Here is a 27,938-nt window from a genome sequence, read left to right on the forward strand (position 1 = left end):
ACCAGGTTTTAAAGCTGCAAATGAAAAAGCTACTTAAGTATCTTAAAAGATAAGTTACTTTATTATACACTAGAAACATACACAATAGCTGAAAAACGTAAAAAAATCTCACATTGCTGAATATCTCTGCTGGCTGAAGTGTAAGTAAAAGATCATAGTAGTGCCACTGTTGAGTGATAACAGCAACTTGTCATTAAAGATGTGTGTGCAGACATGGATTCTGAGTTAATATCTCATCTGTAGAAGTATACATTTGTCCCTTGCCTTAGGATTGGTTTCAGGACACCACTACCCCACTCTTGCTGGCCGTTCGCCAAGGACACCAAAACCCAAGGATGTTGAAGTCCCTTACATAAAATGGCGCTGTATCAGCATACAACTTAACACACATCCTCCCATATACTTTAAATAATTTCCAGATTTCTTATAATATTTCATACAATGTGAATGCTATGTAAATAGTTGTTACATTGTGTATTTATATTTGTACTATTGTTGTATTAAATATTCTCAAATATTTTCAAGCACATTTGGTTGAATCTGCAGATGCAGAACCTGAGGATATGGAGGGCTGACTGTGCTAATACCTTATAAATGGATGCATGCATGAACGTGGCTGGACTTGTTACTTGGCTTGTATTTGCCAGGCATCAGCATCAACTAGTTAAAGATACTCTTACGTGAAAGCTTGGCAGTAAACACATGTCGTGAAGTAATGCAAGTGTAGAATAACTTCTTAAAATCTCATGGTTTATCCTAAACTATATGTTGACATAAGAGTGGTGATAAGGCAACAGTAGGTAAAAGTAAAACTTCAGGCACCTTGGCACAAACTGAGGCAGTGGTATCAAACTAAGTTATTCTTCACTGCCATGCATTTGTGGTGTGAACCCCCACGAAAGAAAAAAACCAGTTTCACTCAAGAATGTCCTTGTGAAAGCAGTGACATTTTGTTAAATCTTAAATCCTCCAGTACATAACTTTTTGAAATGGTTGTCTCAAGAAAAAGCACTCATGTAAGCTGAATTATCTGCTATTTCCTTGGAGCCTAACAACTGACAGCAATTGTTTTCAATGATAAAATCCGAACGTTGAGTCAAAATCAGAATTTTGGGAAAACTTGTGCCTAATACCAGGAACTTGACAGCTTCCCAATACTTCATGAGATAGTGATATTGAAAATAATTTTTTTTTGGGGGGGGACACTTGGCTGACTGCAACCTCTGTCTCCTGGGTTCAAGCAGTTCTCCTGCCTCAGCCTCCTGTGTAACTGGGACTACAGGCGCGTACCACTGTACCCGGCTAATTCTTGTATTTTTAGTAGAGATGGGGTTTCACCATGTTGGCCAGGGTGGTCTTGAATTCCTGACCTCAGGTGATCCACCTTGGCCTCCCAAAGTGCTAGGATTACAGGTTTAAGCCACTGTGCCCGGCCAATGATATTTTAGGTACTATACAGTAAAATGGGCCAACATTTGGGAGATTTACATAACTCAGTGAACCTATATTTTCCTAATGACTAATACATGAGATTATAGAAAACTGCTAGTAACATTGTAACCAATGCAAAAGAAACAATTCAGTTGTCTTCTATTTAAGGCAGACATTTAGGGAAACTGAATTGCCAAAATGTAAAACAATGCACCTATTTTTTTTAAAAAATATGCGTTTGTTGCTATAATATTTAAATATTTTACTTTCTAATATGGTAAAATACTAAGTGATTTGGGGCCCTCAATCTTTAAGAATGTGAAGAGATTCTCTGAGGCCACAAGGTTTAAGAAATGGCTACTCTAGCACAACGCATATAGTAAATATAAATACTCAAGTACCTGTTGAATGACTTCATGGAGTTAAAGTGACTCCTGGTATTAAACCTGTATGGCTGGGATAATGGGCATGCTAGGACAGGAAGCAGATTTCCTTAACTTCAGCATTGTAACTCGTTAACAAACATGTTAGCCTGAGACAAAAGTATTAAGGGGTGACAGGAAAGCCTTTCATAAGCAATGTGATACTTATCACATTATTCAACATGTTATAAAATTTGGTATACAGGCCTATGGTGTTTCTCCTGAACTTTTGCCAGAGTAGAATGGTTCATGTTTTTCCTCATAGATTTTCACTCCTCACTAAACTTCATGTCATCTAACATGAACTTATTAGAAAAGGCTATGCTTGAGAATAAGGATATCTTTTTTCTATGCCTGTTGTTAACGAGTATGAAGCGCTTAGAGGCTTTAATGTACTTCAGGTTCCACAAACATTTCCAAATTTTCCCATTTTCAGTCTTCAACTTAACATTTTGGTCCTCGCAGTGGAGACCTGAGTCCTATCTGACATTGGGCCTACAGTTAGGGCAGAATTTCCTAAACTGCCATTTTTAAAGAAATAAGGGTAACCAAATGTTCCCCCTTAAAAGCACTCTGGTACACTCTAGTATTGGGAGATAACTATCTTCCCCAATTAGATTTGTAAAATCTTTCTCAATATTTACATTTTTTTTCCCCTCAATTATATTGACTTTTTCATTCCCAGTAACAATATGTCTGGTCTGTAACTGAGTCATTCCGTGTTTAGATTACAGATTCATTTCCCCATCTTTTCACATTCTTTTAGTCCAGGAGACCCACTTTGAAGGTTAAAACCAAGGTCACACAATGAATAGGCGGCAGTGTCACATATAACTCAACTCCAAGCCTCATGAATCCTGCTTATAGCCCACTGCCTATTCTAATCACCAGATTGAAAAACACCATACTAGGGAAGAAGATGGCAAACTATTGCCCACTACATATTTGCATCAGTCTTGTCAAATTTTTATTGTAGTATTTAACAGGATTAAAGCTATGATGAATCAAGTCAAAAATTATTTCCTTAAAAACTAAGCTAATAGGCAAAAATACTCGTGTGTTCAACAAATACCCACTCTGGCAGATAGGATACCCTGCCCTTAGTGTGGGCGGGGGGGGGGGGGGGGGGATGACATCACGGTGAAAACAGACATGGTCCTTGAACTTCCTGGTTCTGTGGGTTGCTTAATTTGAGGTTTAAATGGTTTCTCCCACCAGGTGAAAAGTTTTGTGTTCAGCCCATAAATAAAGCAGCTGTGAATTCTGATAGTGGTAAAAAGGCCAGTCTAGGATATAAAACCTTCATAAACATTTCCTATTCATTATGAAGTGTGGGGTAGGAGATCAGAGAAACCAGATGAGGATTGCTGGCTGTGCTGCTAATGTGAACTCTTCTTTCAAAAGTATTGTGTCCTTTTATTCTCAATGGAGACATCAAAAAGTATTAAGAGGAGTACTATTATAATACTAATAGGATACTGAAAATCTATGCTGAATGCAGCCAGAGGCTCCAAAATAAACAATACTATGATGAGTTCCACAAAAAAACCTCAACTACTCTTTGTTCCAGGGAAGCACCATTTTCCACAAAACGCTCAAGAAGGACTTGTTGCAACTAGAAAAGCAAATGTGAATCGTGATCCAGGAGAAAATAACAACTCACATAACTCCCAAATTAAAAGTTTTCCAAAGATGCATCAGTTTTTTTCTCTTGGCCTTTTAAGAAACTAGCCAACAAATACTCTGACAGGCTTGTGTTTGGTTTTGAAAACACACACCTTAGTGTACTGAAAGAAAAACAGTTTCTTTTAATTTGGTTTGTTGGTCCCATACCCCATCTATCAATGTATGTGCTATTTACAAATAGAAATGTTCTATACTAACAGTATTTTTGCAGTACCTTGGATAATTCCTAGATCTCTATTTTCATTCTGTGTATTAATGTGAATAACAGATGGATATTTTAATATTTAAGGCAGATGGTAAACTTTCCTATAGGTCTTGTGAGACTTCGTCTTACAGGCTGAACACCATTCACAAAATGTAATAATGCTTCATGCCTTCAGGTTGAGGTAAAGAAATTGAGCAACTGGATTAGCAAAGCTGCAAAGACAATGAAATGTGGCCTAAGATGTAATTATGTTCTCTGCCCTTCCTTTGGGCCAGGGTAGTTTTGCACTTAACACAATGGAAAATAGGCCATAAAGCCTGAAAATAAAATGTTCTAAACCCCAATCTCACAGCACTTTAGTAGGCTTTTCACTAGACACCTAATTTAAAGTATTTTCAACAAAATACTAATTAAGCTACCACTTCAAAAGAGCTTCAAGGAAAAGCTCTGCTTTCTTATAAAATCTTTTTGAGACAGTTTTGCTCGTTGCACAGGCTGGAGTGCAATGGCGTGATCTTGGCTCACCGCAACCTCCGCCTGCTGGGTTCAAGTGATTCTCTAGCCTCAGCCTCCTGAGTAGCTGGGAATTACAGGCGCCCGCCACCACACCTGGCTAATTTTTGTATTTCTAGTAGAGACGGGGTTTCACCATGTTGGCCAGGCTGGTCTCCTGACCTCAGGTGATCTGCACACTTCGGCTTCCCAAACTGCTGGAATTACAGTCATGAGCCACTGTGCCTGCTCTCATAAAACTTAAATTTCATCACATTACATTCACACCTTTTGCTAACCAGGATGAAGAGCCTTAAACAGGTTTAAAGAGTGCAGACTGCACTTTTGTTAATACTATTTTTCTCTCCAAGTTCTTTTATGCTAACATTTCCAGTCGTGGGAAGTACAAGTACTATTAGTCATCTTCATTCTTTGCATTACCAAAGAGTTCCTCTTTCTCCATCTTGTTCTGAAGGATGAACAAAAGCTTGAGGTGTACGTATCAGAACATAAACTGCAGCACGAAGACCACCAACGTTCACCCAGACTGTATCCACCTTTCGCCATACATGTCGCATTCCAGATAACGCCTGTGTACACACCAAAAGCATAACAATTAGGTTGACAATTTACTTTTACATCAGCCAAGATTCTTAACTGCCAGATAAGAAACCTCAGGGGAAGAGAAAACAAATCTTATCCAAACAAACATCCCCAAATCTCAAACAGATCCCAAAGTTGCCACAGGCTGCAATTTTGAGCTAATGTGTATAGCACCTTGGTAAAGCATTTTGTGTCTTGAGTAAGTAGCACAGCTCGGCCTGTGGTAGGTGTGCAGACACGGCTCATCTCCCGTAGGCAAGCTGGATAAAGGTTCCAGTTTCTCTTCTTGGATCCCATCCTATAATAGAAGGTCTCATGAGTCAAACACTGTTGCAAAAGATACAAAATAGAAGGACTACATGAAACAAAAACAGTTTCATGCGTCCTGAGGCATGAAAAATAGCTGTAGTTTTAGAAACCAGACCTTTGCCATTACATGTCAATGAAATAAGCTGAGTTAGTAAACTGCTTAGAATTCTGAATCAAAAAAATTTTTTTTGGACAACTGTGTTAGTTATATGACTTGTCCTCTTAGTATATATAATAAGCAGTCAAACTATATAAACCAAACAAATGATTAGAAATCATTTAGGCCGGGTGTTTTGGTGGCTCATGCCTGTAATCCCAGCAGTTTGGGAGGCTGAGGTGGGCAGATCACCTGAAGTCAGGAGTTTGAGACCAGTCTGGCCAACATGGTGAAAACCCGTCTTTACTAAAAATACAAAAATTAGCTCGGCATGATGGCACGTGCCTGTAATCCGAGCTACTCAGGAGGGTGAGGCAGGAGAATCCCTTGAACCCGGGAGGCAGAGGTTACAGTGAGCCGAGATCGTACCACTGCGCTCCAGCCTGGGCAACAGAGCGGGGCTCTGTCTCAAAAAAAAAAAAAAAAAAAAAAAAAAAAATCATTTATGCTGAGAAACAGAATCAGAACCAAGTCTTCTACCACCTTTTTGTGTAAGATATATAATTCAAGAATGGGCTAGAAAGTGAATTACAGGTAATTTAAAAATGAACCTCCTATGACGGTCAGGATTCAAAATGTAGTTAATACATTCCTGAGTTCTCAGAAGAAACATAATGGGTGAATCCATCATGTTGTTAAGTGAAAAATAGCTCTGCTAAGCCTGCCACAATTCAAGATTTTTTTCCTGACTTAGAATAAACACAAGGAAAATAATGACATATTTAGAAGACAAGCAGGTACTACTATAACAAGTGAAAGTAAAATTCATTAAAAAAAAACCCAACCAATTCTCACCTTTTTCCAAATGGCAAATCTGTTACAATAATATCCACAGAGCCAGTTCTCAATGGCAGATTGCAGATATCCCACTGAACAGCATCTATGGGCAAGCCCCAGGATGGTTTGCTGTGGGGACAAAGGAAAGGTGCTTCAACATATTGTGAAGCATAAAATTGTTACAATTTTTGTTTCTGAAAAGAGACTGCTACAGCAAAATATAAAATGCTAAGGATATCAGTGATAATATCAACCTATTCGAAATTTAAGAAGTGGCACAAAGGTAAAAAATAGAAGGTCAGGCTGGGCATGGTGGCTCGTGCCTATAATCAGCACTTTCATGGGCTGAGGTGGGAGGATCACTGGAGTCCAGGAATTTGAGACCAGCTGAGCAACACTGTGAGACCTTGTCTCTAAAATACTTTTTTATAAGTTAGCAAGGCATGATGGCACACACCTATAGTCCCAGCTACTCAGGAGGCTGAGGTGGGAGGATCACTTGAGCCCAGGAGTCAGAAGATGCAGTGAGCTAGGATTGTGCCGCTGTACTCCAGCCTGGGTGACAGAGCAAGACCCTGTCTCAGAAAAAAGGGAAACAAACTGAAAACATGATTGTCATGCAGAGAACTGCAAAAGACAACTTTAAAAACAATGCTGAAGCAGTAAATTACATAACCGATGATACAAAAATTTAAGTTGCTGATAAAACATACACTGGAAAAAAAAACACTGAAGAAAAGATTATGGGGTGACATATCTGAAGAATAAAGTTTGTAAAACTAGTAATAACAGGAGGCCTAAAAGAAAAACAGATAGTAAAATTGGCAAATATATATGTAATTGTTTCAAGATGAAAAACCAAAAGGAAATATATGTGCCATGCTATATAAAACAAGACTAAGAAAAAAGTTAAGATAAAAAAATATAGATGACAGAAGACAGAATGAATAATAATAAATACAAAGGATTTAAATCCTCCCCATTAAGGCAAAGCAACTGGTTTAAGAAACAAAATAACGCACAGGCTAAGAACTGAAGGTAAGTCAAAGGTTATCAGCAGAAATTAAGGATTTAATTGACATTTAATGAAGAACTTAAGAAAAAAATACAATAAAAGCAAACACTACATAATTTTTAAAAGTACATATAAAATATGTATTATAACCGCATACCAATAACTGCACAAAAGGCGAAAAATATTAAAAACCAAAGTAAAATGGATAGAAATGTACAGGTTGAGGCCGGGCACGGTGGCTCATGCCTGTAATCCCAGCACTTTGGGAGGCCGAGGTGGGCAGATCATGAGGTCAGGAGATTGAGACCATTCTGGCGAACATGGTGAAAACCCGTCTCTACTAAAAATACAAAAAAAAAAATAAGCTGGGGATGGTGGTGGGTGCCTGTAGTCCCAGCTACTTGGGAGGCTGAGGCAGGAGAATGGCATGAACCCGGGAGGCGGAGCTTGCAGTGAGCCGAGATCAAGCCACTGCACTCCAGCCTGGGCGACAGAGGGAGACTCCGTCTCAAAAAAAAAAAAGGACAGGTTGAACAGACAGTGTAGGTACAAACAAGATAAAATATTCAGAAGCTAGAAAAGAAAGTTTGTTTAAATGTTTATCAGTTTTAATAAAAAAAAAAAAAGACTGGCCATATACTAGGCTCATAAAAACCCTCAATAAATATGAAACAACCATTCAAAATTAATTCATCACAATAAAACAAATCCATATTTAAGAAAATTGAAGCCTTCCAACTACTTGTCTTAATACACGTAAAAGGATTTAATGTTGATCCATAGACCAGCAGCATCAGCATTGTCCCGGAGTTTCCTGGAAAATGCAGACTCTTAGGTCCCATCCCAAACTACTGAGTCAGATCTGTGTTAACAGTACTCCCAGGTTATTCACATGTACATTAATGTTTGAGAAGCACTGTCCTAAAAAATTAGAGAGACAATGAAATATATAACCAATAACTTAGTAATAAAATAGAGGACAGGCTATATAAACTGCAGTATTTCTATATGATGGAATTTATGTAGTGACTTTAAAAGACTATGGTCCGGGTGTGGTGACTCATGTCTCTAATCCCAGCAGTTTGGAAGGCTGAAGCGGGAGGATCTCTTGAGGCCAGGAGTTCGACACCAGCCTGGACAAAACAGCAAGACCCCCATCTCTATGAAGAATTTAAAAAATTAGCTGGGCATGGTGGCACATGCCTGTATTCCTAGCTACTAGGGAGGCCAAGGCAGGAGGATTGCTTGAGCCCAGTAGGTTGAGGCTACAGTGAGCCATGATCAGGCCACTGCACTCCAGCCTGGGTGACAAAATGAGACCCTGTACCCAAAGCAAAAAAGAAGCCTATGTAAAAATATACTGTTTAAAATTTTGTGAAATTGAGTCTATAGAATATTCTTCCAATATGTGGGGGAAAAGACATATGAATAAGACAGAAATGAAAAATTGCATATGGTGGGGAAATTATAGCTAAAATAATGTTTTTAAAATATAAATTATTTTCAATAAACTTTAAAAATGTAAATGGAGTCTCATAGTGTATTCATTTTGGTTACAATGATGTCACAATGCACTGGGAGTTTTAATTCATAAAGTCTATATAAAAAGTTATTCTCTAACTCTAAAAGATGCTAAGAAATCTTTTAAATTTTTACCCTTCTTTAATTTGGCTCTTGGTCAATAAAGATGCAATGTTATTTGCTGCTCTATTCACAGCCAGTGGATTATTATCACCAGCAATATGGAAACAGTCAGACCATTCAGTAGCCCCCTAAAAGATAAGAGTATATGTTAAAACAAAAGTAGCAAACTGTAAAATATGATTAAATTGTCAACAAACAAAGACAATCCAGTGCTTTTCTAGAGTGGCAAAACATTGCATGTTGTCAACTGTGCTATTTCCGTGGCTGAAAATGCCCTCTTATTCTTTCTCTACTTGCTGAACCTCTACCCATCTCTTAAGACCCAGCTCAAACCTCATGCCCTTTCAATATCAACCTTAACTCTCCAAGCAGTCGCATGTGCCCCTCCCAAAAGCACTTTGTATGTACGTACCTCTGCCAGTGCACTTGTTCTACGGTTAATTATTTCTTCCCCTTTATGCCTCCCAACTAACCTGGGAGCTCTCTGAGGTCTAGTATTTTATTCACTTGCTCATCCAGCAGTGTCTGGCACACTAAATAAATTCTAAGTTAATGCAGTTTGAAAATATTTGAAATTTGTGGTTGTGGGAGTTTACATAATCTGATATATTTGAGAATTGCAAAATAAAATGCTATTTCCAGCTGGGCATGGTGGCTCACACCTGAAATCCCAGCAATTTGGGAAGCTGAGGCAGGAGGATTTCTTGAGCCCAGGAGTTCAAGACCAGCCTGAGAATATGGTGAAAGCCCATCTCTACAAAAACACAAAAATCAGCTGGGTGTGGTGGTGTGCACGTGAGTCTCAGCTACTTGAGAGGCTGCGGTGGGAGAATGGCTTAAGCCAGGGAGGCAGAGGTTGCAAGGAGCTGAGATCACATCACTGCACTCCAGCCTGGCTGACAGAGCAAGACCCCAGGTCAAAAAAAATAATAGTAAAATGCAATTTCCTTTGTATGATAGGCTTTTGAATGGTAACCACCATATCACTGGAAGGATTTTGTAATTATAAAAAACCTGTCAGCAGAACATAAATACCAAGCTGTCACATATCATTTGTGGAATGAGGTGACATGTGATCCTAGGCCTGAACAATGTTCTATGCAGAATAACAGAAGGTTTCTGACATGAAAGCTGGGAAAGGTCTGCCTCTGCTTAGGGGTGAGTACCAAACACCTTTGTGTTCCTTTGTGAACAGTAACATACTTCTCATCCATGAGTGCAGCGCTTCGTTAAGTTTTTCTTTTGCCCAGACACTTGAGGGTGATAACATACTCCTGTCTACAATCCTACGATGATGTCAAACAAAAGGGAAGTTGAAGTATCCCAGAATTTTGGGTGGGTGGGGATGTAGAGGGGACCTAGAGTTTGAGGAGGACTCTCAGTGATTCCGATTCCCAAATATTCTTTTTTTTTTCTCCTAAACCTATTCAGATTTTCAGCATTGGAAAGAATTGGGTTTTATAGTATAACACTTCTAAATTAAAAAAAAAAAAGTATTCTAGATCAAGTATTTTATACTTTGGTGAACAAATCTTTATATATACCTTGTCAATTTCTTCATAATTTTATTTATTTTGATCATATATCAGCTTAGGGTTTTCTACATTGACATCTGCATGTCTACTCTTACATGGAAATGGCTCAAACCTCATGTTTTAATTTTTTCGACCTTTATTTTTACGCGGAGCTCTGTTGTGTATTTCTTGACATGCGGTGACCTTACCTGCTATTTCATACACATATCATGATTTCATACTAGAAAAAAAACACTCCGCTTTGTTCCCAGAATGCTTCTTGGCCACAAGAAGGACTGGGTTTTTACTGTGCAGTCTCTTTACGCCACAGTAATTTCTCTAGCTCTCACGGAACACAGTCACATGTAGACTTCTATGATTTCAGTCTTGGATTTTAACTCCCAGAACACAGATATCATTTTCTAATTACAGTTTGGATTATTTCTCCCCTTGTAGGCTTGCTTTGAACTTGCTCATCTGTCCAGTTTCTACCCAATCATATAATCTGCTGTGTCTCCCTGCAGTTTATTCAAATTGGCTGTCAGTATACTATACAGAAGAACTACTATGTTTCACACAAACTTCAGTGATTTTACTGGGAGCTCCCTCTTCTAAATTGTTTAAAAACATATAGATGATACTGATTATTCAAGGGGAATCTACTGTGAAATATTCTCCATTTAGAAAATGCCTTTCCATTTCTTGCTTTGCTTTACACAATTTTTATGAGTCCTCTCAATATCATGGTAATTTTGAAAACTATTTAGGAGCATTTGGTATTAAGCTTGTTAGACTTCCTAAAAAATCCAAGTAATGTTCATAAGTTTCCCCTTTTTACAACTATACTTATTGCCTCTAGGAACTTAAGTGGATTACAGAGAAGAAAATTGCCTTCCTCAAGTTTATGCTTATGCCTTCAATTATCTTTTCCCATTCAAGTCTACCAGCTTGTCTGTTACACAAAGAGGACTCATCAGCAGTTTGTAATTCTCAGCTTCCTCTGTAATCTAGTGAATAGATGTCACTAACAATGTATCTAGTACAGTGGCACATGGCTCTTTGAAATAAGTAGTTACATTCTTTACAAAAAAGTTCCAACTTTTCTATCGTTAATTATTTTAAAACTCTTGGGTCCGCTGATCCAACCATGGACATTTCATTATGTCTAATTTGCCCATTAGGTCTAGAATATTCTGGATGTATCACTCTTATCTAAAAGCTAAAGAAATATGATTACCTCTATTGGTATTGCCCCAGTTCCACACATTGGGTCAACTATTATATCATAAGGTAGAGGATCACAGAGCCTAGAGAAAAGAAAACAGCCTATGTGAAGACGCACTCAAAAGCTGAGGCTTCTATACTGATGATTCCTGAAGCTTTAAGATTGAGGACCTATCACACTAGCCTGAAGGAACACCAATCTACACATATTTTAGAAATCAATTTGTGGCCGCACACGGTGACTCACGCCTGTAATCCCAGCACTTTGGGAGGCTGAGATGGGTGGATCACTTGAGGTCAGGAATTCAAGACCAGCCTGGCCAACATGGCGAAACCCTGTCTCCACTAAAAATACAAAAAATTAGCTGGGCATGGTGGTGGGTGCCTGTAAACCCAGCTAGTACAAAGGCTGAGACTCGAGAATTGCTTGAACCGAGAAGGCGGGGATTGCAGTGAGCCAAGATCATGTAAGATCCAGCCTGAGTGACAGAGCAAGACTCCGTCTTAAAAATAAATAAATAAATAATAAATTTGTAATGATACGTTGACTGTATATTCTATTACTTGGGAAAAAAAATCATTATAACTAAATTTCCTTTGACTATCTTCCAAAATCCCATTTCACTCTCAGATGAAATTTAGTTTGCAGACATCTTAAAGTACACACGTATACACACACACACACACACAAGCTCATGCATACTTTTAGACAACAGTGTTGTTTTCAACAGAAACCTGTATTACATTAAAAAGACTGAAAAATGTCTCAAGTCAAACATGCACCAATATAAGGTTACTGGCAATGGGACATTCAGTATTCCTTTCCTTTTGAATTTAAAGATAATCTTGATATAAAAAAATTGCTCTGTGGGACTAGGTAATAAAAAAAGGAAAAAAATGCTTTACTTTGAGCACTTAGTATTTGCTGGGCATGGACTTAAGCTCTTTCCATGCATTATCTCACGGAATCCTCAGTAAGGACCCTGTTAGATAATTATCATTATTCTCATTTTAAAGGTAAGCTGATGCAAGGAGACATGAAGTTACCTGCCCAGGGACACAAAACCAGTAGATAACAGATTCAAGATTAGAGGCATTACTGTTAGTGGCTTAATTGTTATCCTCTTTATGAAGCATCCCACCCTGAAACAGGTCAGTAGGTTTCTTCCCTTCTCTTGTTCTTCTAATCTTTTCACGTGTTGGTGTGGGACTTATCGCATGTATGATAACTACTTATGTCCCTCACAAGACAGATTCTTCGGGGTTAATAGTGGGTTCTTATTGTAACATTGGTCCTGCTCTATCTCCTTGTTCCTACTCCTCAACATATGGCAACAGAATCCTTGGCAACCCTCTTGAGGGGGTAAGCACCCTGTACTCCAAGCCATTCCTGATGGTCAGGGGTGAATATCTGACCAAAACAATGTCAATCAGATCCTCTCTTCCAGGAATTTGGAACAAAGAGCTAAAAGCCCTAGGCAGTGTGGGTTGGTCCTTTGGAATTGGAAATACATAAATTTAGATGAGAAAGCATGTAGATGAGAAGAGACAAGAGTCCACAGGCTCTAAGGGGAGATAAAAATGGCTGCCTACATTTCTGGTGGTTTTCCAAGATGTGGTTCCTACCCTTCTTGAGAACCGACATTCAGTTTTTCTGTAGAATCCCCAAGATTTCTCTTTATCTTTCCAATAAACCCCTCTCTGGCACAATTATCACTTTTTTATCCTAAACTTGATTACTTAGGTTTTAAATTTGCACGCAAAATAACACCCTCTCTGTATCCCTGGTTTCTACCATATGCCTTGCAGTAGATAATGCATATTTGTTAAATTAACGAAGACTAGAAGATTTTCCTTTATCAAATGGGCCCAATTTTCTATTATTGTCATTGAATTAATATGTTAGGAAGATAAGAGATTGGAAGAGAAGGGCTGGGCGTGGTGACTCACGCTTGTAATCCCAGCACTTTGGGAGGCCGAGGTGGGCGGATCACGAGGTCAGGAGATCGAGACCACAGTGAAACCCTGTCTCTACTAAAAATGCAAAAAAAAAAAAAAATTAGCCGGGCATGGTAGTGGGCACCTGTAGTCCCAGCTACTCAGAGAGGCTGAGGCAGGAGAATGGCGTGAACCCGGGAGGCGGATCTTGCAGTGAGCCGAGATCGCGTCACTGCACTCCAGCCTGGGTGACAGAGCGAGACTCTGTCTCAAAAAAAAAAAAAAAAAAAAAAAAAAAAAAAGAGAGATTGGAAGAGAAGGAATACAGTCATGCATTGTATGACAACCTTCCAATCAATGGTGGACCAAATGTATGAATGCAGTAATTATAATACCATTATTTTTCCCTACCCTTTCTATGTTTAAATACACAAATACCACTGCATTACAACTGACTACAATATTCAGTACAATAACATGCAGTACAGGTTTGTAGCCTAGGAGCAATAGGAGATACCATATAGCCCAGGTGTGTAGTAGGCTACACCATCTAGATTTGTATAAGTACACTCCATGAGGTTCGCATAATGATGAAATTGTGTGATGACACATTTTTCAGAATGTATCCCTGTCATTAAGTGATGCATGACTGGACTTAACTACCAGGACATACCAGGCACTGTACATAATAGGTATTTTGCATATGCTTCAGCATTTAATCCTCACTAATAATCCTTTAAGTCTCATATCAAATCCATTTTGCCATTTGGAAAACAGAAGCTTTAGAGAAAATAAACATTTTCAAGTGGTGAAAAGAAGCACCCAATAAAAGAGAGAAGGGCAAAGGAGAAGGAAAGATAGGTCGTGTACTCTGAAAAGTAAAAAATTCTAGGATGATTCCTGAGTTGCTGTGAGTATAAAGCTTAAAAATATAAGTAAAAGCTCTTTCTGTTCATTTACACATTATACACATAAAAATCTCTGCTTTCATCTTTTTCACTGCACAGAAATGAAACAGCAAAATTTGCTCTATCTCCCAACACACATATCCTTGCTAAACAGAAACGTGGTAACCGCATTCAAGAGGCAGGTGAAAACTATTACTCTCAATTTAAAATCAAGAAAACTGGGCGCGGTGGCTCACAACTGTAATCCCAGCACTTTGGGAGGCCGAGGCGGGTGGATTACCTGAGGTCAGGTATTTGAGACCAGCCTCGCCAACATAGTGAAATGTCGTCTCTATTAAAAAAAACACAAAGATTATCTGGGCATGGTGGCAGGCACCTGTAATCCCAGCTACTCGGCTGAGACAGGAGAATTGCTTGAACCCAGGAGGCAGAGGTTACAGTGAGCTGAGATCTCGTCACTGCACTCCAGCCTGGGCGACAGAGTGAGACTTTGTCTCAAAAAAAGAAATAAAGAAAACTGAGCCACCTATTAAGCAGTATTTTCAGATCACAAGGAGTCAATATTGGATAGAAGGGAAAGAAATAAATCATTAGCTTTCCATTCTATTCTTTATCCACTACATTCCAACATAGTACCTCAAACACTCACACACACAAATCAGTATTTTGAAGGGAATATTCAAACCAAGGTGCCACTTTAAGCTGGATGGCAAACTCATCTTCTTACCTGAGCATCCCATAGGCAAGAGTTGATCTAAGAGTTGTAGGTCCAAAATGTGTTATATTTCTTCGGTGGAGACTCTCTTCAGTCAATGCAATGCCCACAATGACTTCATTATCATGGATGTTCAAAAGAACCTATAGTAAAGTGAACAAGACAAAATAGTTTTAGGATTGTTCAAACTGCACTTAGTAGTAAGACTTTTCTGACCTGGGCCGGTTCACCCCGCCTTAGGCAACCTGTTGGTCCCCCACTCCTGGGAGGTCACCATATTGATACCAAACTTAGTGCAGACACCTGATCGGCATAGCGCACCACAGCCCAGAACTGTCTAAAAAGTTAAGACATTTAAAAAATACATATTAAAAAACCTCTAAGTCTTCAAAATATGTTTGTGTTATAAAAATTGGGGTGAAATCTGGTTGTAGCCAATAAACATAGTGAATTAAAAGAAAATAATAGATGTTAAAATGAACGAAAATAACTATATACTATATGATTTCATTTATATGAAGTTCAAAAATTGGCAAAACTAATTTTTGGTGGTAGCAGTCAGATTAGTGATTGCCTTGAGTGGGTACTGACTGGGAAAGGGCAAGGGGAGCCCGAGGTATTGGAAATACTTTGTATCTTTATCTGGATGCTATTTACACATCGTGTATTATAAGTAAAAACTTACTGAAGTGTACACTTAAGATTTGTGTACTTAAGGGGTGCAAAGTATATCTCAACAAAAATGTTTTAAAAATTGGTAAAGTCTCAAATGAAAAGTCTTATTACACTGAGTGCGGTGGCACAGGCCCATAGTCCCAGCTACTCGGGAGGCTGAGGTGGGAGGACAGCTTGAGCCTGGGAGGTCAAGGCTTTAGTGAGCCACGATTGCACCACTGCACTCCAGTCTGGGTGATACGGCAAGACCCCGTCTCAAAAGTGAACTAAACTAAACTAAAATGTTCCCCAATCCTTCACCGAAAGACTTCCTGAGCTTAACCACAGCAGAAGCACAGCTGATACTCATACAGCACTTCCTAATGCAAAGCACTGTTCTACACATTTTACATACATGGCCTCATCTCATATTCACATCCCCTAAGCTAGGTATTATTCCCCTTATAAATGAGGATACTGAGGCACAAAGACAGCTCCTCAGGAATTCCCTTTTTTTTGAGACAGGGTCTCACTCTGTCGCCCAGGATGGAGTGCAGTGGCATGATCACAGATCACTGTGGCCTGGACTTCCTGGGCTCAAGCAATCTCTTACTTCAGCCTCCCAAGTACCTGGGACTACAGGCCTGTGTCATCATACTCAGCTAATTTTTTTTTTTTTTTTTTGTGGAGACAGGGTCTCCCTATGTCGCCTAGGCTGGTCTTGAACTCCTGGCCTTAAGCAATCCTCCAATCTCGACCTCCCAAAGTGCTGGGATTACAGGTGTGTGTCACCACACCCAGCCTCCTCTGGGATTTAAACCAATGCAGCACGGCTCCAGAAACTGTCCTCTGAATCACCTTGCTAACTTTTAGACATCACTGTTCTAGTTAACCTATTCATTTTATTTTTAAAAAAATTTATTTTATTTTTACTAGAGACAGGGTCTCACTATTTTGCCCAGGCTGGTCTCGAATTCTCAGGCTCAAGCGATCTGCCTGCCAAGGCCTCCCAAAGTACTGGAATTACAGGTGTGAGCCACCTATTCATTTTCATGGCAGTATATGAGGAAAAAAAGGAATGGGGAATTAGACTCCTGATTTGACATGCACAAAAAAGTTAGAAAGAATCAGTGACTTGCCCCAGATTCAAGTGTCCCAAAAGCAACAGAAATTGGCTCTTTGGTAAATATATCAGCTGCTAGAGATGTTTTAAGCCGTCAGAGACTTAAAGACTTTAGTTCCTATGGTTCACATGTCAATCACCTAGATAAAAGAGGATTAAGACCAAGGAAAGTAAATATACTAAAATGAGGTACCTCGCTTTGGAAATCTAGCAGAATTTAAGAAAGAGGAGAGCTGACTCTAGGATGAGTATTAGCAATGATGTCCTGATTTGAGGTGGTCAGGGTTTGTTTTGTTTAAAAAATGGACTTTTTTTTTTTTTTTTGGAGACGGAGTCTTGCTCTGTCACCCACGCTGGAGTGCAGTGGCATGATCTTGGCTCACTGCAACCTCTACCTCCCTGGTTCAAGTGATTCTCCTGCCTCAGCCTCCCCAGTGCTGGGACCACAGGAGTGTGCCACCACACTGGGCCAATTTTTGTATTTTTAGTAGAGACAGGGTTTCACCATGTTGGCCATGCTGGTCTCAAATTCCTGACCTCGAGTGATCCACCTTCCTCGGCCTCCCAAAGTGCTGGGATTACAGGCATGAGCCACTGCGCCCAGCCTTATTTTATTTTTTCAGTAGCAAAGCTCTGCAACCAAGACACACAAAAACAAAATAACTATTTTAATTCTGGTTGAATTTTATAATATGGAAGTCCACACAATATAGTAAAAGAGTACTCTATTAGAAATCAGGCCAGGTGCGACTATAATCCCAGCACTTTGGGAGGCCAAGACAGGCAGATCACTACAGGAGTTTGAGACCAGCCTGGCCAACAGGGTGAAACCCCAAGTCTACTAAAAAATACAAAAATTAGCCAGGTGTGGTGGCATGTGCCTGTAGCCCCAGCTACTTGGGAGGCTGAGCACAACAATCACTTCAACTAGGAAGGTGGAGGCTGCAGTGAGCTGAGATCGTACCACTGCACTCTAGCCTGGGTGACAGAGCAAGACTCTGTCTCAACAAAGAAAAAGAAAACAGACAACTCAACCTTGATAGCTTCCATCTATGGAGCACTTAGTGTATGCAAGGTATTGCACCAAATATTTTAAATGTACCTCATTTATCCTTCAGGATAACCTTAAAGGTACATAATATTATTGGCTCCATTTGAAACAGAGGCTCAGAGACTACCTAGTCCAAAGTTATACAGTTGTGGAGTCAAAATTTGGATCTAAATCTGTCTCCATAGCCTATGCTCTTCTTAACCACACCCTACTATTTCCTCAATTTAATTGTGCATAACATTGGGTTAGTCTGAAAATTCTACAAATCTGTGACAGCATTCTTCAATCACCACAGTCAGAGCCTATACCTACCTCCACATCAAAGTTGGTCATGTCAGCCTTCCACTTAAAATAATCTTGAACAGCACCCCCAAAATCTCTTGCAGCCTCATTTGAGGTAAAGCAATGTTTCTCTCCTGCCCTGTTGCATGTGACTCTAAACTTCAGCACTTGAGGCTCAGTTTCTTCTTTTGAGCTTTCATCAGTCTCATCTTTGCAAGATGCCAAATCATCACCTACTAACGTTGATACGTCCTCTTTGATGGCTGGATTTTCATAATAATCTAAGATATGAGAATCGAAAGCATGGCTAGTGAACTCTTTTTTAACATTTCTCTGATCGATTTTGACTTCTTGTCCATTATTAATCTTCTCTTTACTTGAATTCTGATTTATCTTTTTGCGCTTTGCTTTTTTCTTTTTAAAACTGGCGTTAATTTTCCACACTTTTAAGGGGTTTGACCATGGGAGTTTTCCAGCCAAGTCTTCAAAATCCTTTAGAACTTCTTCCTGTAAAGGACAGAGAAAGAAATTCATTCATTTCTTACCACTATAATCAAACAAATAAACCTCTATTTTGCTTACGGACAGTTGGTATCCATGGAGGACACTGGTTCTAGGACCGCCAAAGACACCAAAACCCAAAGATGCTCAAAAGTCCCTCATATAAAATGGTATAGTGTCTGCATATGACCTACACACATCTTCTCAAGAGTACCTTAAATCATCTCTATCTTACCTATGATACCTGATAATACAATGTAAATGCTATGGAAATAGTTGTTATACTGTATTGTTTGGGAAATAATGACAAGAAAAAAAGTCTGGGCTGGATATGGTGGCTCATGCCTGTAATTCCAGCACTTTAGGAAGCTGAAGCAGGTGGATCACTTGAACTCAGGAGTTTGAGACCAGACTGGGCAACATGGCAAAATTCTGTCTCTACAAAAAAATAGAAAAATTAACTGGGCATGGTGGCACGTGCCTGCAGTCCCAGCTACTCAGGAAGCTGAGATGGGAGGACTGCTTAAGCCTGGGAGGTCAAGGCTCCAATGAGCTATGATCACGCCACTGCACTCCAGCTTACATAACAGAGCAAGATCCTGTCTCAAAAAATAAATCTTTTACAAAAGAGAATGAACACTGACTACAATATTCTTAAGGAAAGAAAGCCTAACTCCAAATTTTACACCCAAACTATAGCCAAATATAAAGGTGAAAGACAAACATTTCTGAACTCATGCCATTCAACAGATACAAATTATAACAAAAGGACAAATAATGTGCCTATAATCTATTTAATTATGTCACTAAAATGAAAACAAATGTAGGGATCATGATTATAAAGCAGAAGGTAAATGTTACAAACTGGCATGTAAATGGGCATACTGATACCCTCATCTCTTATACCCAGAGGTCAAAGGATAGAAGTTAAAGCTCATAAATAAAATGTAAGTATATTTAAAGGTTTAAGGGTGAACACTAAGAAAAATAACTGAAAAATAAAGGAAAAAAGTATAAATATGCCAATTTCATCATTGCTTTTAGGAGGGATTCAAAAAATACTGTGTATATATGGTAGATAAGGTAGATAATCTCGAACTGTAGTTACAAAGGTAACAGCTAGAACACACACACACAAACCTTCCAAACTATTAGAAAACACAGGCACATGAAAAAAGTAAAGATATAATGTAAAGATTTTTCAAATTAAGAAAAAGCAAAAAGTATAAGCATGACAAAACTAAGACTAAACAGTTGTCATTATCAATAAGTATCAATGGGATTAACACAAAGATGACACTCAGTTTGAATATGTACAAGAATTTACATAGTGTATTTGTTGCACCACTGTCATAGCAAAAGAATGTGAAAAACCCTTACGCCCTAAAATGGGACTGGTTAAATTATGATACAGCCAAACAATGGAGTATACGCAGCCAATTCCAGCAATGATACTGCCAGGATCTCCAACATATAGGTTGAACATTCCTAATCTCAAAGTCCAAAATCCAAAAGCTAAAATTTTTTTGAAGTGCCAACATGATGCCACACAGGTAGCTGAGATAGTGACACCTTTGCTTTCTGATGGTTCAGTGTGCACAAACTTTGTTTCATGTATAAACTATTTTAAAAATCATATAAAATTACCCTCAAGCTATTCGTATAACATATATATGAAACAAATGAATCTTGGGCTTATACATAGGTTCCATCCTCAGAGTATTTCTTTTTTTTTTTGAGATGGGGTCTTGCTCTGTTGCCCAGACTAGAGTGCAGTGGCGTGATCTCGGCTCACTGCAACTTCTACCTCCCGGGTTCAAGTGATTCTCCTGCCTCAGCCTCCAGAGTAGCTGGAATTACAGGAGCCTGCCACTGCACCCAGCTAATTTTTGTATTTTTAGTAGAGATGGTGTTTCACCACCTTGGCCATGCTGCTCTCAAACTCCTGACCTCATGATCCACCTACCTTGGCTTCCCAAAGTGCTGGGATTACAGGTGTGAGCCACCACGCCCAACCCAGAATATTTCAAAAAGCAAACAAAAATCCAAAACATTTCTGGTCCCAAGTATTTCAGATAAGGGATACTCAACTTGTATATGAAAAAAAAGCATAGCACAGAAAAGTATGTATGCTATGCTTTCATTTGTGTAAATAAAATACATTTATTCGTAAAATATCTCCAGAAGAATACCCAGGAAATTGGTAATAGTTGTTGCCTCCAAGGAGGGATCTGCATAGTATGGGGATATAGGAACAAAGACTTACTTTTCACTCTGTGTCCATTCAGTCTTTACAAGTTTGCTCCAAATACATGTATTAACTAGTTTTTAAAAACCCATATAAATCACAGATTTGTTCATACTTTTAAAAAGGCAGATGGAGGCCAGGCGCAGTGGCTTACGCCTGTAATCCCAGCACTTTGAGAGGCCAAGACAGGTGAATCACGAGGTCAGGCGTTCAAGACCAGCCTGGCCAAGATGCTGAAACCCTGTCTCTACTAAAAATACAAAAATTAGGCCGGGCGCGGTGGCTCACGCTTGTAATCCCAGCACTTTGGGAGGCCGAGGCGGGTGGATCACGAGGTCAGGAGATCGAGACCACGGTGAAACCCCGTCTCTACTAAAAATACAAAAAAAATTAGCCGGGCGTGGTGGCGGGCGCCTGTAGTCCCAGCTACTGGGAGAGGCTGAGGCAGGAGAATGGCGTGAACCCGGGAGGCGGAGCTTGCAGTGAGCCGAGATTGCGCCACTGCACTCCAGCCTGGGTGACAGAGCGAGACTCCGTCTCAAAAAAAAAAAAAAAAAAAAAAATTAGCCAGGCATGGTGGCATACGCCTATAGTCCCAGCTACTCGGGAGGCTGAGGCAGGAGAATTGCTTGAAACCGGGTGGCAGAGGTTGCAGTGAGCTGAGATTGTGCCACTGCACTCTAGCCTAGGCAAAAGAGCAAGACTGTCTCAAAAAAAAAAAAAAAAAAAAAAATGTGGGGGTGGAGGTGGGGAATGGGTGCCAGGTGCAATGGCTCACACCTGTAATCCCAGCACTTTGGGAGGCTTAAGTGGGAAGACCACTTGAGCCCAGAAGTTTGAGAACAGCTTGGGCAACACAGTGAGACCCCATCTCAATATTTTTTAAAAGAGGGAGGTGGGGACTAATAAATTCATGATTATCATCTGAATACTTAAGAGAACTCATTAGAATGCTTTAAGCTTTTCTAAAAGTTAGATTTTTACTTAATACAATTTTTATCTATTTTCAGTCTGACTTTTTTTTTTTTTTTGAGATGGAGTCTCACTCTGTCGCCCAGGCTGAGTGCAGTGGCGTGATCTCTGCTCACTGCAAGCTCCGCCTCCTGGGTTCACGACATTCTCCTGCCTCAGCATCCCGAGTAGCTGGGACTATAGGCGCCCACCACCACGCCCAGCTAATTTTTTATACTTTTAGTAGAGATGGGGTTTTACTGTGTTAGCCAGGATGGTCTCTATCTCCTGACCTCGTGATCTGCCTGCCTCGGCCTCCCAAAGTGCTGGGATTACAGGCGTGAGCCACCACAACAGGTTCTTAAGTCTGACTTCTTTTAGGTCTGGTCTTATTTTTTTCTAGGCTAGGGGTTCATACAACTTTGACTGGTGTTTGAATAACCAGTTTTGGAAATCAACATGCTTGCCAATAAATAAAAGTTAGACAATTACGTAGCGTATCACAGTTGTTTTTAAAAAGATTATTTCTAAGATACGTAAAACTGATAGAAAAATGTTTTTAAGCGGTTAACTCTAGAAACCCAACCAAAAAGCAGTGTGGAAAAAACCTAAAGCCTTGCTGCAATCTATTTTCAACCTTCAGCTTAGGCAGCAGCTGAATATTTAGGATTCAGACGCTAAATACATATTGGAGACAAAGCTGTTGTCCTAACAACTGAAGGAGTATTTAGATATTACTTTGGCTTTATTTCAAAAAATGAAGAAAGAGAAGAAAGCAGAGCAAAAGCAGGATGGCGAGGAAGTGTTATTTGTAGAAGACACAAACTGTCACTTGTTCTTTGGTTCATGTTCTGGAAGCAATTCTATTTTGGAACTAAATATATGTAAAAGCAAAGCAAATCTAAGGTTTATATCTTTTATAAGTAAAACAATGTGTTTTCTTCTTTCTTATAAACTTTAATGGTTTTCAATACTAATTTTTAAAAAACATCATTTGGGATACACTGTCAGCAAAACTCTAGATTTTATTGTAAAAGCCTCCCAGTATTCTCTATTACAAAGGCCACAGTAATGCTAAATTTTCACAGATTATGAAAAGTGGAAATAATCTCTTTGTGGAAGACAGCCAAAAATCAGCCACCATGTTTAGGATAGCTCACCTTTGTTTGTTTGAACTGGTAATCTTGAAACTCCTGAACCACCACAAATAAGTTATCAACTGATCTCAGACAATGAACCTGGGTGGAAAAAAAAGAAACACATTTCTGAGAAAGCTTTTGAACAGCACAAGCTATCAGCAATTAAGTATTTAAAAAATTAGGAATGATAGTTTTAAAGCAGCTACTAACTATATTTTGTATTTTTAAAATGTCCCATCTCCCTAGTTTCTCATCTCTTTGGTTACCAATCAGCTTTCCCCTAGAGAAGGGGAAAAACGGCAGATGGAAAGAGAGAAGCATGAAGTGTTTTGTGGGCAACACGCCTTTTGTGGGAGAAGAGAAAGGTGAAGCCACTCAGGTGGGCTCTATCATATTTCCTCGATGACTTTCTATGGTACACTGTATGCTGCAATGGTTAAAAGCAGGGGATTTGAGCTCCAGTTCTGTGATTACGAGCTGAGTGGCCCTGGGGAAATTATTTATGTGTCCTAAGCCTAATGATTAATGAGGATAATAATAGTGTCTATCTTCACAAAGCTGCTGAGGGTATTGGCTAAAATATTGGATGGAAAACATTTGCTTACCAATTCATCCCACAGATATTTTCTGGGTACCTACTATATGCCAGACACTAAGAGCGTGGGATATATTGCTGGAAAAAAAAAATAGACAACAATCCTTGCCCTCTCACTGCTTATGTGGTAATGAGATATATCAGCTTTATGATAGATTGCAGTTTTCTGACCTTCAGTTTTTACCTTGAGTGAGTCCTAATTACTTCTGAGCAAGAATTTTTGATGCACATTAAAAGGAAAATCTCTTTTATGTTTCATCACCAAAGGCTAAACATCTGCTAGATGCTGAAGTAAATACTGAGATACTTAGAGAATTTCTTAAGTTGAACAGTATTCTTTCTGGTGAATTCAATCCTCAAGAAATACTAGATCACCTCTAAAAATGTAGCAGTCCTACTACAGGTTGAGCAGCCCACATCTAAAAATCTGAAACCTTTTGAGCCCCAACACAATGCTCAAAGGAAATGCTCAGTGCAGCATTTCGGATTTTCAGATTAGAAATGCTCAACTGGCAGGCTGGGTGCAGTGGCTCGGGCCTGTAATCCCAGCACTTTGGGAGTTCAAGGCAGGTGGATCACGGGGTCAGGAGTTCAAGACCAGCCTGGCCAGGATGGTGAAACCCCGCTTCTACTAAATATACAAAAATTAGCCAGATGCGGTGGTGGATGCCTGTAGTCCCAGCTACTCGGGAGGCTGAGGCAGGAGAATCGCTTGAACCTGGGAGGCGGAGGTTGCAGTGAGCCGAGATCGCGCCACTGCACTCCAGCCTGGTGACAGAGCAAGACTCTGTCTCAAAGAAAAAGAAAAAAAAAAGAAATGCTCAACTGGCAAGTATAATGCAAATATTCCAAAACTCCCCCCGCCCCTCTCCAAAAATCTGAAACACTTCTGGTCCTAAGGGATACTGAAACTACAGTCAAAATTACAAATCAGTACTCAATAGAAAATGCAGTAACTTTAAAATCACCTGATTTGGGGCACAGCAATGAAAATCAGAAAGGATTCCAGAAGGGTCTATAAAATGAAAAGTAACCATAAAATGATCAACTTAGAAAACTATTTTAAATATTGCTTCATTCAAACCTGTGCCAGACTTTCCACTGAAATGACAAAATATATCTTGCCACGGTCTCTGCTGATTTTGCATGATGACCCAAGTTTCTCTCTCACTTCATCTGCAGCTGTTTGCTCAAAGCCAGTAGGTACAGTGGCTCCAATAGTGACTAGAAGCTCAGATGCACTTCTGAGGTCACTTTCTGTCACTTGTACAGACTTCTGGTTCTCATGAAGGTTCACATCTAGGAGTTGGTTAGTGGCTTCTTCAATGTCACACATGTTGGCTGTGCTTCCGAGATCCCTAACACTGTCTCTTTAAAAGCAGTACTGTCCTTTAAAAGAAAAAGGAATAAAGCCCAAATATTGTCATCTCATATTTCAGTTATAATTAAAAACATGGGCTCTGGAGGGCAGGAAGAACAAGGCAACACAGCTGATAAACAGTCACCAAAGTAAAAAGGGTTGAATAAACATGGGCACAGAGTGCAGGCTGTAAAACATGATGTTATTATTAAAGAAGCAATACAGATACCATGGGAGAAAAAGAGACAAGAAGTATTTCCATAGCATGCAGTGTTTGCTTTGGGGTAACCCATGTTGACAAAAGCCATTTCATAACTACATTAGAAACTACAGATCACATTCAAATCCATTTCTGCATCTAGATGTTAAGAACATGGTTAGTTAAGAATATAGGGCTTGGCTGGGCGTGGTGGCTCACACCTGTAATCCCAGCACTTTGGGAGGCCGAGGCGGGCAGATCGCCTGAGGACAGGAGTTCAAGACCAGCCTGGCCCACATGGTGAAACCCCCTCTCTACAAAAATACAAACAATAGCCAGGCGTGGTGGTGGGAGCCTGTAATCCCAGCTACTTGGGAGGCTGAGGGAGGAGAATTGCTTGAATCCGGGAGGTGGAGATTGCAGTGAGCTGAAATTGCGCCACTGCATTCCAGCCTGCGTCATAGAACAAGACTTTGTCTCAAAAAAATAAATAAATAAAATAAATAATAATAATAATAATAATAATAATAATAATATGGGGCTTTTGGAGTTTCAGACAGATACAGGTTTGAATTCTTGCCTCCACCATCATAGGTTGAATGACTTATGGCAAATTAATTCTCCCAAACCTTCAAATGTAATTAAGTAATTAGTAATACCTCTTTCCTACAGTTGTTAGGAGACAAGTGAGAATTAAGTAATACCTCTTTCCTAGAGTTGTTAGGAGACAAGTGAGAGTAGTACATGGCTAGGCCAATAATTAAAACTTATATTAATAAGTTTAATAAGATAGCCTATTAAGGCTATCTTCTTCCCTCCTGTGAAACAGCATTTCATGCATTTAAAAATGATTAATTGGGCTGGGCACACTGGCTCCTGCCTGTAATCCCAGCCCTTGGGGGGGCTGAGGCGAGTAGATCGCTTGAGGCCAAGAGTTCGAGACCAATCTGCGTAAGATGGCAAAATCTCATCTCTGCCAAAAATACAAAAAATAGCTGGGCGTGGTGGTGGGCGCCTGGAGTCCAGCTACTTGGGAGGCTGAGGTGGGAGGACTGCACTCCAGCCTGGGCGACACAGTGAGGCCCTGTCTCAAAAAAAAAAAAAGAAAAAAAGAAAAATGGCTAACTGTACACTTACTACCTAATGATTACAAATATTCAAACGCCTACTACTTGCCAGGCTCTGGGATCCATAGATGGGCATCAGGAGAGAGATCTTGGAAGTAATCCGAAATAGTAAAACAAATTTCCTATGCATAAGCTTTTGTGTGTGCTTGGGGCGGGGGCCGGGGGAAGTATTAGAGAGGTGGAGGGGCCATAGCTTACACGAGATTTTCAAAAGGTCTGTGACTCAAAAAAACTTATATTGATTACAGAATACCTATAATGTCCTTGTGCTATGCCAGCGATACACGACAGTGTTTAACACTACGTCAGTTCCCGCCGTTAAAAAGCTGACAGTCACTGTGAATACAATCTACATCTTCTAAAAAAGGCAGCTGAGGTCAGCTAAAGGACGCGTTCCACACAAGGTCAGAGAGCCAATGAGAGGCGCAGAATGGAAGGGAACTCACGTCTCCCAACTCCCACCGACAGGGCCCCGGGAATCCTAGGGAGTGGGTAAAGGCCTGGGAGAGAGCAAGATGGGCTCCGCCACGAGACCCGGCTGAAGTCCGGTCCGGCGCCGGCCTCAACTGCAAGAGGAGGCCCGCCCCTCTCTCCCCAAGCTGAAACACCAGAAGAGCCACACTCGGCCGTTCCCAACCGCCGCCAGTTACCGGCCGCCAGCGAAGACCCTTTCAGCTCGCGCACTCCATTGGCCTCTTGCGGTCAGGTCACGCCGCCGGAAGCCGCCCCCGGAAACGGAAGTCAGGCTACGAGTCACGGTGGCTCCGCGCTGGCGGCGAGTTCCCGCACAAGGTCGTGAGGAAAGGAGCATGCGCTGGAAGCTGTGTGCTGTTGGTTTTGAGGATCTTCAGCAAGCTGAAAGCGGAGAGTCAGGGGCCTTGTCCCCTACCATGGTATTTGCTAACGTTTAGAGAGTGCTTCCCCTTGCCGAGCAGTGGGTAAGCGCTTCACATGCGTCATGTCATTTGGAACAAGTCTCTTGTCCTAGCACCTATGAAGTGGCAGAGGCTGATTTCTGTTTAAATATCTTTCCCAAAATGTCATGCCACTAGTTCCTGATTTCTGTATTGCCATCACTATTTTAGCACTGTTTACTTAATATTTTTCTTTAGTTTAAAAAGAAAATAGAAATAGTGGGGCTCACTATGTTGCCTAAGCTGGTCTCGAACATCTGGGCTCAAGTGATTCTTCTGTCTAGCCCTCCTAAAGTGCTGGGATTACAGGCATGAGCCACTGTGCCCAATCAAATCAATCAGATGAACTTTATTTCTCATAAAGCGTTGAACCTGGCCGGACACAGTGGCTCACGCCTGTAATCCCAGCATTTTGGGAGGCTGAGGCGGGTGGATCACTTGAGGTCAGGAGTTTGAGGCCAGCCTGGCCAACATGGTGAAACTCCGTCTCTACTAAAAATACAAAAGTTAGCTGGATGTGGTGGCCTGCACCTGTAGTCCTAGCTACTTGGGAAGATGAAGCAGGAGAGTTGCTTGAACCCAGGAGGCAGAGGTTGCAGGGAGCCAAGATTGTGCCACTGCACTCCAGTCTGGGAGTAAGACATCATCTCAGAAAAAAAAAAAAAAAAAAGGTTGAACCTGCATGGTAGCCATTTTGTCAGACTGAGAAGCCTAGCTTTCAGTCAGAAGCCAAAAACAGGCACTTCCAGGGTTG

General features: G+C 40.2%; 1 protein-coding gene and 1 pseudogene across 2 annotated transcripts in view; one reads left to right on the forward strand and one right to left on the reverse strand.

Annotated features, from left to right (window-relative positions):
- Window positions 1–27,938, forward strand: part of LOC101177539 — a 48,003-nt pseudogene that overhangs the window by 7,664 nt on the left and 12,401 nt on the right. The window lies entirely within an intron of this gene.
- On the reverse strand, window positions 2,803–27,204 carry THUMPD3 (THUMP domain containing 3). The gene is made up of 10 exons (XM_030801814.1): window positions 26,921–27,204; window positions 24,669–24,973; window positions 23,011–23,088; window positions 18,181–18,657; window positions 15,053–15,183; window positions 11,493–11,562; window positions 8,754–8,869; window positions 6,101–6,211; window positions 5,014–5,137; window positions 2,803–4,826 (listed from the first exon to the last, which is right to left on the reverse strand). Exons 2-10 carry the CDS (start codon window positions 24,918–24,920, stop codon window positions 4,674–4,676), a joined length of 1,512 nt encoding a protein of 503 aa, XP_030657674.1. The 5' UTR covers window positions 24,921–24,973; window positions 26,921–27,204; the 3' UTR covers window positions 2,803–4,673.

The sequence above is a fragment of the Nomascus leucogenys genome, chromosome 21, assembly GCF_006542625.1.
Source record: "Nomascus leucogenys isolate Asia chromosome 21, Asia_NLE_v1, whole genome shotgun sequence".
Lineage (NCBI taxonomy): Eukaryota > Metazoa > Chordata > Mammalia > Primates > Hylobatidae > Nomascus > Nomascus leucogenys.